The following is a 17335-nucleotide window of genomic DNA, read 5'->3' as shown; positions in this document are numbered from 1 at the left end:
TTAAATTTTATTTCATAAATTAGTTTTTTTGATAAAAAAGATTTGTTTAGCTATATTAATCATCTTGATCATTAATATCCTGCAGTTATTTTTTCCCGCACATATTATCGGAGGGTGTCGAAATTAGTGACACCTTTCTTCGAAGTACCCCATAGTGCCACTCTCTTCACATTCGTGTATGCTACCGGTTTCATCAATTTAGTTCTTCGCAAAATAGTGAAAAGTGAACAAGCAGAAAGGTAAGATGTAATAATCGTTATAAAGAATTGGTTTGTTCATTTATTTTGGTTTGTTTTAGCTAATCAACATAACCATGGATTCCTCACTGCAAACATCAAAGGATGCGGTCAATATTACCGGCGAATCCAGAAACGCACTCTGAATGAAGCGGTGGAAGAGGAAGGAGAAAGCAGCCGAATGCCGATGGATATAGGTAAGTTAACACTTCTTAAATAAAAAAAATATTCGTCTCCAAACTGTGTTATGTTATCAGTGGACTAGTGGATGTGTGAAGTAAAAGCATTTTTTTCGTTTTCTTCCTCTCTATAGACAACGCACACCGCCAACAGCGACGCCGAAATTGCAAGGAATCCCATGGTTAGAGAAGAAGGACGTAAGCGCCGCGTGAGGAAGAGAGCGGCAAAGCGCGCGCGGCTAATCGTGTGTGGATCGCGCAGAGGAAGCGGCAACGGCTGGCAGGAAGGAGGCGTGGAAGCGGGGACCAGCTGACTGCGGCTGCGGTATACTGCGAATTACTGTGAGGCAACGGGTGAGTACGAATAAAGGAAGAGGGTGTGCAATCTAACGTGTGTACGTGTGTGCGGTTTCATTTCGATGCATCCGAAAGGCCTTGGGTATGAAGTATGGGAGAGGGAGGAGAACAGACAGGATATGAGACGATACAACCCCACGCGACGTGTCACGGCGACATGCTCAATTCTGCTGCTATCGAGACTGTTTTTGAGCATGGTTTTGAGCATGTTGCGTTCATACAAAAATTCGCATTTTGTCGCAAACTTTGCTGGTTGGGTTGGTTTCTTGGTGTAGCAGTTTCTCGGGGTATGACAGTAGGAAATTATGGTATTTTATATCACTCTCCTAGTGCAAGTGATTCTAGATTTGTCGATATTTTGGAAGACTGGTTAGAAAGATTTTTGGACTTCCGGAAAATTAATGTTATCATCGGTGACTTCAATATTGATTGGTTGAATATTGAAAAATCCGCTAAACTGAAAAGCTTAATGGATTCAGTAAATATGAAACAGAAGGTCAATGAAGCCACACGTATTGCAAAAAAGAGCAGAACATTGATAGATCACGTTTATAGTAGCACGGATTTAATTAAAGTTGCTACTGATCCGTTATTGAAAATAACCGATCATGAAACACTTGTTTTGAATATAAACGATGAACGTTGTGAAACAGTTCAACGAAAAGTAAAATGCTGGAATAGGTACTCGAAACATGCTCTTTGCATCAATGTGTCACAAGGACTGCAGCATGAAACTTCCAACATGGATGAGGCTGCAGACTTGTTATGGAACGCATTGGAAATTGCAATGAACACCTTGGTTGAAGAAAAAACAATCGTAACGAAAGAGACTAGTAAGTGGTATACCCTGGATCTCATACGTGCTAAACGACAGAGGGACAAGGCATACAAACAATTTATTAGAACAAATTTGAGTTACGATTGGTCAGAATATACCAGGCTTAGAAACTTATACAGTAGGAGTCTCAAAACAACACGTAGAAATTACTTTTGTAATGAGATATCTAAACATAAAGGCAACAGTAAGGAGCTTTGGAAAGTACTGAAAACCATGATACAACCGAACAAATCATGCATTTCTGTAGTTAGATTTGATGACGTGGTTGAATCAGATGATTCCGTCATTTGTAACAAATTTAACTCGTTTTTTGTAAATAGTGTTTTAAAAATAAATGAAAACATTGATTCTGTCAGTGACCCTGACTTTTTGTTAAGAAATGAAATGCCAAAGCACCAATTCAGTTTTCAAAAGATCACACTAGATGAACTTAGAACGATTTGTTTCAACCTGACTAGAACGGCAGGTCTAGGGAATGTGAATTCTAAAACAATTCAGGACTGCTTCCATGTGATGGGAGATAGCCTTCTCAAAGTGATTAATGAATCACTAGAGAGTGGTAGTTTTCCAAAAACATGGAAGGAGTCATTGGTAATACCTATTCCTAAAGTGAACGGTGCTGCTAATGCGGAAGACTTTCGTCCCATCAACATGCTTCACATACTCGAAAAAATTCTAGAAATTGTAGTCAAGGAGCAATTGGTGCAATATCTGAATGGACATGAGCTATTGATTCGCGAGCAGTCAGGATATCGGCAAGGTCACTCGTGTGAAACTGCTTTGAATCTTGTACTGGCGAGATGGAAAGTGTTGATCGAACAAAAGGATAAGATAATTGCTGTGTTTTTGGATCTAAAACGAGCATTTGAGACAATATCAAGACCGTTATTGTTGTCAACATTAAAGCGTTTTGGTATTGTGGGGAGGGAGCTCAATTGGTTCGAAAGTTATTTAAAAGATAGAACTCAGCGAACATTGTTTGGAAACTCTAAATCAGAGGCTATAAAAAACACCCTTGGAGTTCCGCAAGGAAGTGTTCTTGGACCAATTTTGTTCATCATGTACATAAATGACATGAAACAGGTTTTGAAGTCTTGTGAGATCAATCTTTTTGCTGACGATACGGTTATGTTTATCTCGCACAAGGACATCAAACAAGCAGAGTCTCTTATTAATTTCGATTTAAATGCGCTGGATGTTTGGCTAAAGCATAAAAAGCTAGCGTTAAACATTAAAAAGACCAGCTATATGGTAATGTGTACTGGTGGATTGGACAACCCTCCATCCATCATTATCGATACGGAACGAATCGAGAGAACCCGGCAAGTTAAATACTTGGGGGTTATTTTAGATGACAAATTGATGTTCCACGCTCACATAGACTGGGTCATCAGCAAAGTGGCTAAGAAGTGTGGAGTGATAAGTAGACTGGCGAACGATCTCGATTTTTTTGGGAAAGTTCACCTCTACAAATCATTAATTTCACCACACTTCGATTTCTGCTCGTCCATTCTCTTTCTTGGAAACAAGGGGCAAATTATTAGGCTTCAACGATTGCAGAATCGTATTATGAGGTTGATTTTGGGTTGTGGTCGACGTACATCGTCTTCTGTAATGCTAAATATCCTGCAATGGATGTCAGTAGAGCAGAGGATTGTGTATCAGACAATGGCTTTTATATTTCGACTTCTGAACGGCCTTCTGCCCGGCTATCTAGGAGATAGAATAGTGAGGGGATCTGACGTACATGGGTACTGCACACGCAGGGCAGATGACGCCAGAGTTCCGAACTTACTATCTCATAGTGCCAGAAATTCTTTGTTTTTCAAAGGGATTCAAAGGTACAACAGGTTGCCCAATGAAATAAGGAATGCGAGTAGTTTACAGGAATTTAAGCGTAGGTGTGCTTTGTATGTTAAACAAACTGTGTAATGTGATATATGTGTAGATGTCCCATGTCACTATGTAATGTGTAACTGCAGTTGTCATCACGATCTAGATGATGATGATAAGATTATTAATTGTATGAAAAAATAAAAATGTATGAGACAACACAGTTTGAGACACGCGCGCGTTAAAGTGGACATTTGATGGACATTCAGCGGTTCCGTCGTTTTTTTTTGTGCAGTCTGGCAAGGTCGACTCTCAGAACGTTCTCCTTCCCCGGAAGGTAGGTCTCTAACACGCTATTGGTGTCTGTAGACCTGGCCATATGCATGGAACAGTCCCGAAAGCTGGTAGACCATTACCCAATCAATGGTACTCGGCATACCTCTTTAACGGACAATGGGGAATTGTATATGGGAGTTTAATTGTTGGAAGTGTATAGAATTCTACGCGGGCCTTGGAAAGTTCCTTGATGCCACCACTTACCGACTAGTATTTTATATACATGATTATTAGAGTTTTAATATCTTAAAGATAATTTCGTCTCTCTCAAACCTGCGTTGGGGTATGAGGTGGGACTTATCATCATTTTTTATTTGTTTTGACACAATTGTGATAAAATCAATGCACCGTATGTGAGCATTGGCCTGAAACAGGCAGAGTATAAAAGAAACTTATTTTATTTCATTGGAATGGATTTCCGGTTCAGAAAAAGGTATAGAAATTTTAGTATGTTGCCACATTTAATGCACGATTGTTCTATGATTTTAATTGGTTCTGGATGGTTTTTGTCATTATCTTAGACGGTCTTTTATTTAATGTTAGGCTAAGATATTTCACTGAGTCTTTCTAGGGTATTATTGGAAAGTTTATACTTAAATTTTGTTGTGGTAGTCTGCGAATTGATGTATACCTCGTAAAAATATGGCCTCTGATTTGACGCCATTTATTCTCAACTTCCACTCTCTACGATATCTGCTATATGATTTCAAAGCGTTATTTGTTTTCGGTTTTGGGAGATTTTGATAACGTTGAGATAGCAAAATCGTCTGCATATAAAAATTATATATGTTTAGCATACGCTATTTTATCTATTTTCGAGAGAAGATTTAGTTAATTTGATTAAGTATGAATGAAATTTGCCAGTAATACGTAAATTTGTTTAGTAATCCTTCATACCATACGGTATCGAAAACATTTTCTCCACCAAGCATAACTAACCCTCTTGATTTTTTAGTTAGTCTATTCGTTGGAATATATTTTGTATTTGTAACTTTCTGTCTAACTAATCTGTTGTTGAGAGTGCTGGCTGAAATCCAAATTGATATTCAGGTAATATGTTCTTACTATCCGTATGAGAACGAATGCGTATTTCTATCAACTTATCAAACAAATTTCCTATACAACTTAGTAAATTAATAGGTCTAATACTCTTCAGGTTCATCAAGTCATTGTCTTGTTTAGGAAATGCTACAATTTTGGATGTATTCGTAATATTTGAGAATTATCCAAGTTGAAAGCAAGCTGCCATGGTAGGCATTGTCTTGATTGTTCAAATTTTGAGGAAATAATTTACCAACAACCGTTACAGTTACGTAAATTCATGATTCAAATATTGTGTCGCAGACAGGGGCGTATCTTCCTGTAAGTGGATACGAAGGGCCCCGACCTAAAGGATGTTGTAGCTCATATCCTTATTCTGAAAACATGTCATTTTAATGTTATTTATCGAAGCGTTTTTAAAATTATTTATTGCTTATATCAGCAGTGGGATCATACGGCCCTCGGTCGTCATAATGGAATTTAAAAAAAAATATCAACAGTGCACTACAATATCGAACATATTCGCTTCGACGCTTCGACGGAGCTCGGCCAGATGCCAGATATTAAGGCTGGAAATTTTGTAGGAAACGCAACATCTTTTCAAAAGTATTTCTTGTGAATTAACATCGATGCAAAATGCGTCCTATCTAGTCAACGTTTTGATCACATCTAGATAATCAAAGGAATATCGGCCGGTCTGATAGCCTACTAAGGTTGCTTCTAAGTGGAGTTCAAAAACAGTGGTGTGTGTTTAAGCATTTTCCAAAGAACATCAGATCCGACCAGAATCCTGACTTCATGGCAGCAATTTTCAGCATTCCACAACCATTCTATCAACTTACAGCGAGAAGCAATTTTGGACTTCTTCCTAATGTACTGCGGAGAAGTTTTGCAATTATAACTTGTTGATGACACATCAGCCACACAGATGCAATATATTACTTTTATATATTGAATGTTGTATTTTAAGGATTATATTGAATGCATATGATTATACTGAATAATGTAACATATACCCCCAGTAGCTTCAGGTATTTCTTTGATATCTGCTCTATTTTGTACAAAGTCTGTCGATTGCTAGTTTAAAAAATAAAAATGTTAATTGAAGGCATAACATCAGAGTCGAAGAGGCCATAACGAGCAGTGTGATTCGGAAACAAAGGAATATCTTTTATATTGTACGCATCATTTGAACAAATGGTTTTTTAATCGAAATCTTTTAGAACAAATCAATAATTGATTTATATATGTTACAGAATAAGAAAAAACAAATGCTAGAAATATTGCTAATGAAATAATAACATCATTTACCATGCGTTAAAATGGAAAATAGTTTTGATTATGTCAATCGTTGATGTGGCCGAGGCACAGTTTTTCCGTTACTTAAAAAAGTTCAGAATTAATCATACCTCTGATTTTCATAGAATAAAAATAATTAAAGTTTTCTTCAGAATTTAATCAAAACATGACAATCGGTCTAAGCCACATATGTTTCTTCGTGTTCCATAAACTCATCTACAAAAACTGAAATTAGATATCTTATATTTTAAGAGACGCTTAGGGGCCCACTTTGGTTTCATCGCTTGGAGTCCTGAGATAGATAAATCCTCCTCCGGTGTCTCGTAAAAAAATATACAACAACATATACAATACTATAATTATCACTTAAAAACTTTAGAACTTTTTTTTTATTCATGGAAGAACGGCCGGGCCGTATACCTTATAAACTATCCTTATTATCTAACATTTTTCTACTATACAATTTATAGCCATCCCGAGTTCGCTGAATAAGTGAAAGGTGTTAATTAAACTGGACGCTGGAGAAGTGGCGTTAATACCTCTGCCAGACTTAATAACTAATAATGTATTGCCAGACGACAGTGGCCATCATGAGTGTTCCAGCGGCCTAATGCATCTGGCAAAGAATTTGAAGTAACTGTAGCGCCTTCTCTAATCCCAACGGAATGTCGTCCATACTTGAAGTCCCAGATTGCTGATTAGTTGCCCACATTCTATATATTTTTACGCTTACCACTGACGTCTTATATTGGTCACCTTTAATAATAACACCTGGGAATAATAGGATTGGTCCCATATGTGACAGGTATTGTCCTGCTGATCTTGCCAGAGATGTAACTGGCCAAGTATCGTCGTGTCACCAATAACCCACAACAGTAGTGCTAACTACTTGTATATAAAAAAGAACAAAAACTCAGATTATCAACTATTGTATCATTCAAAAAAAATTTATACATTAAGTAGAAAAAATACCAACCAAAATAGAAGAAATAAAAAATTCCTTTACACTGCGAATTTCTAATTTTTAAGCTTATAAATTGCAATTCAATTCAATTCGATGTGCAAGATGCTGTAGCATTTCCTTATATCTGATCAATACAAGGTACAAAAATGAAGGAAACATTTGGTTACTTTTAGTTCTTCCATCAATTAGTCCACATATAAAAAACCATATCAGAAATAACAATATAAAAAAGCTTATACCAAATATTTTTTTATTCGGCAAAAAAGAATGATAATTTCCTCAAGTTCCGTTATTATTTTGCTTAAAAAATTACCAAGCCCATCTTTATGCCATTTCTTTCGAAAGTGTTTTTTTACTTATTACTAAATTTGCTCTTCCATCGTGCACCTGCCGTTGAGTTGCAGCTTTCTTCATAATCGGCATATCAGGGCGGTATAACTGTTGCTTTAATAATTGCATAACATTTTACATCTCATTGAACTTTTCATTCACCGTTCACTGGTCAGGGCTTGGTTTAAGATATTATTAAAATATGCAACAATTTAATTATTTAATCACATATCCGACCAACTGCATTGCTATTTTTTCTACATTTTTCAGGCTGCCTCCATCATGCGACAACCGAGTAGTAAGAACAAAGAAACGGTTCTTCACCGTTCCTACCAAAATTCTTCAATTTGTTCTGCACTAATTACGCACGTTCTACCAACCGATCGCGGAAGCATCGTCGTTCCCTCTCCAAATGATCCGAAATAAAATGCAATTTCTCCGGCACAATGAGTTTGCCAAAAAATTATTACCCCAAAAAACGCAAATAAAAAAACACTGTCGAACATCCCTGCTGCTGCTGTTCCACCCCAAATTGGGAAGCGAAAAAAGTGAAACTGCTCACAGGCCGTAACAATTTAATGATCGTGCCCGGTTCCCCCTTTGCATGGGCGGGAGGAAGCGTACACTTAGTGCGCCCAGTTTAACAAAAGATCGAGGCCACATTCAACCCCGAAAAGCCAGCCAAAGTCCAATCAGATCAACTCGCAGTCGACACTGATCCAGCGTGCGCACGGAACCGGTTCCGACCGGGGCCATGCTTCCAGACCTTCCCAAACGGGGTCCGGTCTCATAATTTTACTCATTTTTTTTGACAAAAGCACTCATCCTCACCATGTACTCACTGCGTACTGCCATCGTTGCGGTCATCATCATCGACGTCATTCGTCTTCGTCCTCGCCCTCGTCCTCGTCCTCGTCCTCGTCCATCGTTACGGACACACACACACGTCTGTCGATGCAACGAAAAATGCATTTGCTCACTTGCGCTTGCGAGTGCAAGCGTTGCATTTGCGCATGCACATTAAACCCAGTTGTGCGAACTGTGGCAGGAAGAAACTGGCTGGCCTTGATCTTATTTTCACTCTCAATTTTTCGAGGGTTCGACCCGGTCTGTCTGGCTTTAAGAAGCGCGTCTTTCGGGTTTGCTTGCAGTTTTGTTTGGCCTTTCCTGCTCCTGCGTTCTCCACGCCACTGATCGACGGGTCGTGTGTTTTTTATCTCTCTTTTTCTCTTCTGCATTTTCGCTAGCAGTTGCTGCTTGTTCGCAGTGCCCTTTTGTTTACCGAGCCATACATTTCGGCGAAAGCGTTGCAACTGCACGCAATGCAAAAAAAAGGGCAAAAATAAAAATTTCCGTTTCACTGATCATAAAAGGGCTGCATGTAGACATGACTTTTGCAAACAGCCTGCGGTTTCGTGTGGTACGCCTGTTTCGCATGGCAAGGATGCTGCACGGCACGGATGCGGACGTCCCAACCGGAGACGGTGCGGTGTGACCTCATTTCTTCAACAATTTTGGGGCCAGCTGAAACCTTGAACATAGCGGACGGCCTCAAGCAACACCATATCCTGGCCCGATTGTTGCTTCCTTCCACGCATGCAGAAACTGCGCGATCTGCTTGGGTGGAACAACGTACTGCTTGCATTTCCTTTCAATGCCGGCTCGATTATGTGTGAGTCCGCGTTTTGCCTGCTTTTGGCTATCCGCTTTGTTGTCTTCCTCCTGCGTGATCTCGCGTACTTGAAACCAGCAAAACTTGTTTCCTCAAAATATTACTGCTCTTATGAAGCATCACCTCGCACTTGTATGTCGCAGTTTTGCCTTTTTTTCGGTCTTTCTGCAGCACGTATTAATAGCCACAGTGGAATCAGGTCAAGGATTGTGTAACGTTTTGTAGACCTTTTGAAGCAGGCTTTATTCGTTTTGAACACGCTGCAGGAAGTAAACCTGGTTTGCTCCGGTCCCTAGCCCAAACATCTCACCTGTTTCATTATTAGGTCCGTTGAGTTTTCGAAAGCCCTGGAAAGTTGCTGAAGATGATGCTTGCTTATAGTGGAACCGTTTTTCTAAATCCCAACCCGCTATGAACACGTTTTGCCTTCCATCGACAGCAGTAACTTCCACGACCGTGTGTCCAATGCCGCAATGCACTTTTTTCACTGTTACTTCTTCGTCGCCCGGCAAGGATACGATCTGTGGCAGCGAAACAACACGTTCGTTGTGCTGAGAATCCTGTAACCCTAGCTGACCCTGATTGTTCCAGCCCCATGTGTACAGATCACCGAAGGAAGATACCGCTGCCGAGTGCCATCCCTCTGCATCGATGTCGATTACTTTTACTCCTGCTAAAGCTTCCACTATACGCGGCTGCTCGCTGAAGGCAACTATTTCTCCGTTGCCAAGTTGTCCGCGCCTGTTTAGATTAAATTGAAGAATTACATCCGGAACTTTACGACGTCCCATCATACTTACAATCCTCCACCCCAGCTGTATACATCCCCGTTCGTGGTGAGCAGTAAGCAATGTTCGAATCCAGTTACCACTTTTCTAACTCGCTCGTGTTTCGGCAGGGTAATCGTGTGGTTTGGAATATTATATACGCTATTGTCCGATGTGCATGCTACGGTAACGCATTCACCACAGGCCAAATGGGTGATTGACCTCTGCATATTATCGACAGGCTTCGTTTTGTCGCAGACGATCCCGAGAAAATTTACCGCAACTAATTGATCTGCTAAACATTCGTACTTCTTCAGTTCCCCGGTGGTCAACAGCACTAAACAGTATTTATTGTTTGCTGCTAAACATGCAATGTTCGCATCGAAACTGATGGTTCTACGCACCGACATTAAAGCGCAGAACACGTACAATTTATTCTCGTGCGCAATGAAGCTGTATATTTGTCCGAATTGTATCTGTATTCTAGATGCAAGTGTGTTGACCGTCAATAATTGGCACAAATTAATTTCTGGAAAAAAAATGTCAAAACATTCGGTCTCAAAATCTAATTTTGTAACTCTGATGTATTCTGGCATCTTACCTTTCCAACCACAAATCGATTCAGCTTCTACAGGACTCATTCCTTTTATCCATAGTTTAGCGGTCATTTTTAGAATTGTTCGATCCAGGTGTACGAACCCTGCACTAAAGCGACATCTAGATGTCAAGGTTCAAAGCTGATCCCAATGACGGTTTTGACAGTTGATCGTGTTTCGTGTTGTTGCTGTTTTCCTACTCGCACCGTTTGCTGCTCCTATCAGTACTCTCAATTTTGGAAAAACTTCACATTTTTCTCGTCAACACGTAACGACTGTACACCGTTCAATGGTAATAGATCATCCACAAATTAATTCTAAGTGCGAAATCTTCTTTTGAATCGAAAATTACCTTCTTTTTACGTTCGGTATTGTGAATGACTGTGTTTGGTGTACGTTTCCCGGGAAACCGAGTTTGTTTTGACAGACCTCGCGGGTTTGGGTGTTTGCGTTAGTTTATTGATTCCCTTTGAATTAGGCATAATTTTCCTTTTTTTATTTCACTTATTGTAAAACAAAAAAACAAGCACAAAAAATACAGAAATCAAGCAATAGATAAATTTTCTTAACTAGAAAAGACTATCAACAGAAAAATCATATTTCGTGAAATATGCATTTATGAAGAAAGCATGAATATTTATTAGCCCGAAGAATCTTCCGGCACCAACATTCCAAACCATGAAGTAGACTATCAAGCAACATTTGAAACTTGAATTTACCTTCTTATTTTACCAGTTGGATGGATAATAATTCTTCTCTTTATATTCAGGGTCTTCTATCTCTTTTACGAAAGCTACGATCTGCACCGGAAAAGGAGCTTCGCATTCTGTTGCTCGGATTGGACAATGCAGGCAAAACCACGCTACTAAAACAACTCGCCTCGGAGGAAGTAACACAAGTGACTCCAACTGCGGGATTCAACATCAAATCCGTAGTGTCCGATGGGTTCAAGCTGAATGTCTGGGACATTGGCGGGCAGAGCAAGATACGGCCGTATTGGAAGAACTATTTTGAAAACACCGACGTGCTGATATACGTTATCGATTCGAGTGACAAAAAAAGGTTGGAAGAAACTGGCGATGAGCTTACCGAGTTGCTGTTGGACGATAAGTTGAAATCTGTGCCGTTGCTGGTGTTTGCCAATAAGCAGGACGTGGTCGGTGCCTTGAAGGCATCCGAAATTGCAGAATGTTTGAAGCTGGTTAAGCTCATGGACCGTACCTGGCAAATACAAGCATGTTCTGCACTGCAAGGCACAGGAGTAAAGGTAAGTAATTGTTATACTATTCTGCAGTTGTTACTTTCGCATCAAATATTTGCTTACTCTAACTCACTAACTAACTAAGCTTGCTAACGTTTTTCTACTAATCATTGGAATACATTTCTTTCATTCCATGCCGCTATCATTGATATGTAGGAGGGAATGGATTGGGTTTGTAAAAGTATAAAAAAATAAGCTCTACGACCAACCGCGCTCATTTCATTCGATAAACAACACTAATACCATGTTCCGTCCGCATATAACACACTAGCCTTAACACCGAAGTGCAATAAAAAGCATAACCGTATAATGATGCAATGCAATTACTTAATCGAATTACGTACGAAACTAGAAGAAAAAAAACTAATCGTAATATAGGTTGGATTTTTTTTATTTGAAATTTCTTTTTTGTTTCCTTTCTTTTTTGGTCGTGACCACGTCGCGTAATATTAATCATCCTCTGCGCCATAGGGTTTTTTCAGTCGCTCAGCAGTGTAACTATGCCAGTATTTGTTTGTAATCTACATTCGAACCCTCTACTCATGCGTGAAGCATTCAATCGTAGTGCGAAAAATCTTTCCACACATTCGTGCATTCTTAAACCACCCACATAATATGCTAAAAGGCGCTTGAACATAAGCGCATTTTAGTCTGATAATTACCACTAGCTTAAAATCTATCTGTTTTCCACACTATCAGAGCTTCGTAAATGCCGATCTTCGGGGCAAATTAATCCCTTAAAAATCAGTTGCACAGTTCAGGTTTACGCATAATTAAATCCACCTGCCAGCTGCTACATTAAAGATCGTTTCTAATCACTTCAAGATCGTTTTAGGAGCAGTTATTACCCGGTTACATGCACCCGGTACGGAAAGTCTATGTGGTGAGGCAACAATTGCAATGCATGAACGTTAAAATATAATATTTTCCTCTTGCTTACTTAAAAGCATACTAACCTACCATTCATCATCCTAATTCTAACCGTTCGTTCAATCTTTCGCTACCTTTCATCCATGCGCATGGAGGTGTAAGTTCGAATGTACATTTTAAACCCTGTCGGCGATACGACTGTAACTAACGTTTTGGCGCATTACTATAATCGACTAAGATCACTAGTTTTTTGTGTAGTTTTAAGTCAACAATCACGTGTTTGTTCGTGTTTTTTTCTGGATATTCATTCTGCCATCTTCAAAAACGCGTCACCGTAGCAATTTACACATGCCTCGGAAAATCAGCGTTAATGAAACCGACAAATTGAAACTAACAACGAAAACGAGCGCAAGTTCCTTTCACGTAACACTCGTTTCCCGATAATGTACTCCCCCGTGCTACTATTCGGATTGCACCTCGCCTCTAAAGCTCACTGTGCGGATACTCGGTAGTGACACGGTTTTCACTTTCATGATACTCTAAACAATCGACCGGATGTTTTACATCGCAATGGTGCGGATCGTTAATAATGGCAAACAACGTCCAGAAGGGGGTGTGCGTTTCCTGCGCGATGAACCACGCGGCTGCCATACTACCGAACCTAGTAACGCCATGCTTGAACCCACCGAGACCTAGCTTTTCGTTTGGATCGTGTGAGTTGATCTCGCACAGGATGTACTTATCGCAGTGAGGTGTTACGATCGCCTGACGGTAAGCACGATGGATCTTTAGCACCGGTTCAATAACCTGTTTTGGGACAGAACAAAAGCGGCTATTCAATGTGGGTCACTTCAGCATTGCTGTTTGGGATATGCTCACCTCAAGATTTAGCGTGTCTGTCAGCTTATCCGTCATCTCCGTCACATTGTACTGCTGCAGGAACTGTTTGGCCTTGCCCAGTTTCAGCAGATCCTTGACGTAGTTCACGGCCGGCTTTACGTACTGAATGGAGGAAATTTTAACCGCCAGATGGCGCTTCGCAACGTGATCGATCAGATGCGAGATCGTTTCGCTCGGTCGATTAATATCTAGGAACGTTTGTTTCGGATAGCCCTGCGATTGAAGGAACCCGTTGGCCATCATCTGTCCGGTGGCAACGTATCTGCAAGTGAAACACAACAAAGGAAAGAATCGCATATTGTAATGAGTCGTGCGCGCACTGTTTGACCTACTTTTCTGCAGCTTTACTTTTGAAGCGTATCGAATACACCACGTCATCTCGTAACGGTATTTCGGGCAAGGGAGGCAAACATGTGTCACTGCACGTGATTACTCACCGTTGGTAAACCTCCGGATTGGCGATGTAGTTCACCCACTCCGCCAGATAAATCGTGGCCGCCTTGATCCAGCGCCGACGGAATGATTGGTTTTGCAGCGATTGAAACAGTTTGTCGTAGTCCAGTTTACCATCACGCCCGACAAATCCTTTGAAGACGGCATTCAAACCCAACTTCATCCACAGTGCTTCTGCCAGCTCGGACTGCGTGAACTGATCCCACATGACGTGGATGTTCTCTAGGAATGGTGGCAAAACCCAGGAATGGTCTTTGTGCTTTGCATGGGTACGTTCCATTTCCGGTCCGGAAAACGACTGGAACGCTTGCACAGCCAACGGCAGCAGATTGATCAACGCGTCCGCTCCACCAGCGTTCGAGGGCTCTCGATCTTGGTCGGCATTGTTGTAGTTTGCCAGCCAGCTGGAAGCCATCGTGAGCACCGTATCGACGAGCGGATTCTGTCCCTGTTCGGCTTGGGCTTTCCGCTTCTGGCGCTTACTGCCAGACTGCTGCTGACGACGAACGGGCTCATCGGGCGTATCATCGGCCCCATCGCTACCACCGGCCGCGCCAGCAAACATTTGAATCACATTACCGATCAATGCAGGATCAAACCCTCCACTTCCACCACCACCGGCGGCTCCACCTCCGTTCGCACCGGCGGCCAACATACTTCCAATGCCCGACAGAATCGCTCCCATACCATCGTTTCCACTGGCCTTCCCACCAGCACCACTGTTAGCATTCGCCATCAGTGGCAGCAGCATGGAAGCGATCCCGGAGAGCCCGGCAACACCTCCACCGCCTCCGCCACCACCGCCTCCTCCGCCCTGTTGGTTTCCCAACGTGGACAAAAACTCGGTCGCCATATCCAAGAACGGGCTACCTTCGTCGGCCACAGCATCATTCGAACGTTGGGCAGTGTACGCACCGCCGCTGATTGAGAAGATCACCAACGAAACAAAGCACAGATATTTGCCCTCGAAGTACATTGCTTCCAATTTCTTTGCAACGTTTCACCGTACTGTTGTAATAAGTTTATTCCACTGCTCAGCGCTCCTGTCTGGACGCAAAGGTTCTAGCACATTGTTATTCACCACCACGGCGAAATGAGTTACGTTGCAACAGTATTTCACTGGTTATTTGTGCAGATGGTATGTGCTTTGAGACACCCAACAAATGTTTTTTTCACTCGCGAGGTCTTTGGTATGGCAGACAAGCGCTCAACTCGAAATCTGGTACCTAACTGAATGGAGCACAGAATAGCCACGTTCCTCGTGAAGATCGTCCGCCGTCTTGCAGCAGCAAAGCCACTTCTTTCTCCCGACGGTAATCGCGGCACGTACGAGAGCAAACGAGACGGATATGTGGGACAGAAGCGGTAAAGCAGTGGTAATTGTTGAGGTTGCGATCGTGCAGGAGAAAAGGTAAAGGTGTTGCGAAGATGGGACGCAAAGAAAAGCTTAAAGATGGAAGGAACGGAAAGAAATAACATACAAAAAAACATACCCATAAAACCGTGGCACGATGGGCATCGAAACGAAACGGAGCGAAGCACTAGAACAGGTTGTATGTGTGTGCGACAGGCTCAAGAAGTCAGTGGCCAAGCGTACCTAGAGCGTGATATCCGTATGTGGTGCGTGAGCTAGGCCATTCGACGCGGGCGACGGGAAAGGCGGGTAGATAGGTGGAAAATTATATTTTTATAACAGTAATTCTTAGGCGGGCCTGTTTCTGCTGGATTGTTCCTTTGGACCTGTGGTAGCTATTAGACGTACTATACCTATTCCCTCGGTCGGGGTATAGGATTCCAATCAGTTCCAGCCAGGGGCAGGCCCAGGGAGTTGCCTAGAATCATGCGATTTTGCGTGCCTTGCCCTGCCACTGTGCAACGTAATTGACCAGCAGACCGCGCAAACCAGCCAAGATCCGCTAGCTTCCTATTTAGGGCACTGTTCGGCATCATGGTACTTGATCGTGCATGTACTGCAGTCCTGTGGAGCGTTTAAAACTTGCTGGTTTGAAGTTTGTGAGATGCTCTGCGTACGATTTGTGGTAACCCTACCATCGCCGAAACTGATCGGACGACTGAGCAACAACAGCTCAAGTTGCGTTCTTTGCAAATGTCCACGAAAACAAAAGCTTCCAAACTTTCACCGACCAAAATATTGGAACGGCCTGGAAGACGGGCTAGGCCGTAGGTCTCGTAGACGTGAATAACGACCCGAGAGCGTTACATTATTCATGATCACCGCGTGAAAGGAGAACCGATCATCTGGGGCTGGCGTTTGTTGATGTGTCGTATGCAAGGGTAAGTGCGAGAGAGCAATGGGTGGAACAGGTTCCCGATGTGGTACCAGAATCCGCAAATGGGTCACTCGAAAAAACGGCCTTTAGCTATGGCAGCCCATGGCCAAGTGGAAGACTTCCTTTGCTGGAATGAGGCAACAAACGATGCGGGGAACGATGATTGTTACAAAAAACAATTTTACCTGTGGAGTGTTAATTTATTAAAAAATGAAAAAGATACAAGACACGAACGAGTGAGAGGATTCCACCAATGTCGTTAACCTCAAACATGAGATGCCTGGAAAGAATGTTCGTTCTTTCGATGGAGCATCATTGAATGTTTGTTTTGTCCGCTTGCCGGACCGGCAGCCGCCTCTTCGCTTTGATCGCAGTATGGGTTAAGATGCAAACCGCTCTTTGCATCGCTTCTGAAAGGCTCTAAGTAGAAACACAACGGCGATATTCCGATCCGCAAAAAGTAGGTCAAAAGCTATTCCAGTATAAACCAGGAACCTATTGCGCCACCATTGCGTGAGGTAAAACCCAAAAGAGCCAGCAAGTTGGAAGGAAGGATTTAAAAGATTATCTCAACGCTCGTCGAATGCATTCAGCGATTTTGAGTGGAAGAATATTGGGAAATGGAAGATACGAAACAACTGATTGTCGACACCCCGGAATGAGAGAAAGGTCAATCAATTTAAGGAATATGACAAAGTAGGTTGGTAGAAGCGAAAGAACGTTTATCGCGATTCCTTGGGAGTTATTCACAATTTATAAGCAGTTTGCTTTGTAGTTATTTTGATAAATTGGGATTTCTTTAGCTGAACATAATTTTAAAGACTTTCTTGATAAATATTTAGTTCATCATTAAAAGCTGTTTAAATCATAACAACATCTGCCATGTGCTCTGTTGTATGCGATCTACATTTAAAGACCAGTTGTACATTATTTATTAAGAACAATTATTGTTAAATAATTATATTTGTACTAATATGCAATCACTTACGTGCAAAGTACTTTATTACATCAATAGATGCGTGGTTTTCTCCAACGATTAGCAGATGCATTTTATGATTCCATTATATAACTATGTCAGTGGCTCTTTTCGCTTCCTTTGGATGTCCCACTCC

At 41.6% G+C, this 17335-nt stretch overlaps 3 protein-coding genes across 3 annotated transcripts; 1 reads left to right on the top strand and 2 right to left on the bottom strand.

Annotated features, from left to right (window-relative positions):
* Positions 1-9318: 9318 nt before the first annotated feature.
* LOC128309393 (probable E3 ubiquitin-protein ligase HERC3) lies at positions 9319-10726 on the bottom strand. Its single transcript, XM_053045766.1, has 3 exons — positions 10454-10726; positions 9886-10381; positions 9319-9826 (listed from the first exon to the last, which is right to left on the bottom strand). Exons 1-3 carry the CDS (start codon positions 10518-10520, stop codon positions 9328-9330), a joined length of 1062 nt encoding a protein of 353 aa, XP_052901726.1. The 5' UTR covers positions 10521-10726; the 3' UTR covers positions 9319-9327.
* Positions 10635-11990, top strand: LOC128309394 (ADP-ribosylation factor-like protein 3). The gene is made up of 3 exons (XM_053045767.1): positions 10635-10740; positions 11218-11715; positions 11866-11990. The coding sequence occupies exons 1-3, from the start codon at positions 10738-10740 to the stop codon at positions 11902-11904; spliced, it is 540 nt and encodes a 179-aa protein (XP_052901727.1). The 5' UTR covers positions 10635-10737; the 3' UTR covers positions 11905-11990.
* Positions 11991-12185: 195 nt separating this feature from the next.
* On the bottom strand, positions 12186-14908 carry LOC128309392 (uncharacterized). Its single transcript, XM_053045765.1, has 3 exons — positions 13917-14908; positions 13459-13741; positions 12186-13386 (listed from the first exon to the last, which is right to left on the bottom strand). Exons 1-3 carry the CDS (start codon positions 14906-14908, stop codon positions 13063-13065), a joined length of 1599 nt encoding a protein of 532 aa, XP_052901725.1. The 3' UTR covers positions 12186-13062.
* Between the last annotated feature and the right edge of the window lie 2427 nt (positions 14909-17335).

This window comes from Anopheles moucheti, chromosome 2 (assembly GCF_943734755.1).
Source record: "Anopheles moucheti chromosome 2, idAnoMoucSN_F20_07, whole genome shotgun sequence".
Classification (NCBI taxonomy): Eukaryota; Metazoa; Arthropoda; class Insecta; order Diptera; family Culicidae; genus Anopheles; species Anopheles moucheti.
The sequence above is the reverse complement of the archived record's forward strand: the minus strand, read 5'-3'. Positions and strand labels throughout refer to the sequence as shown.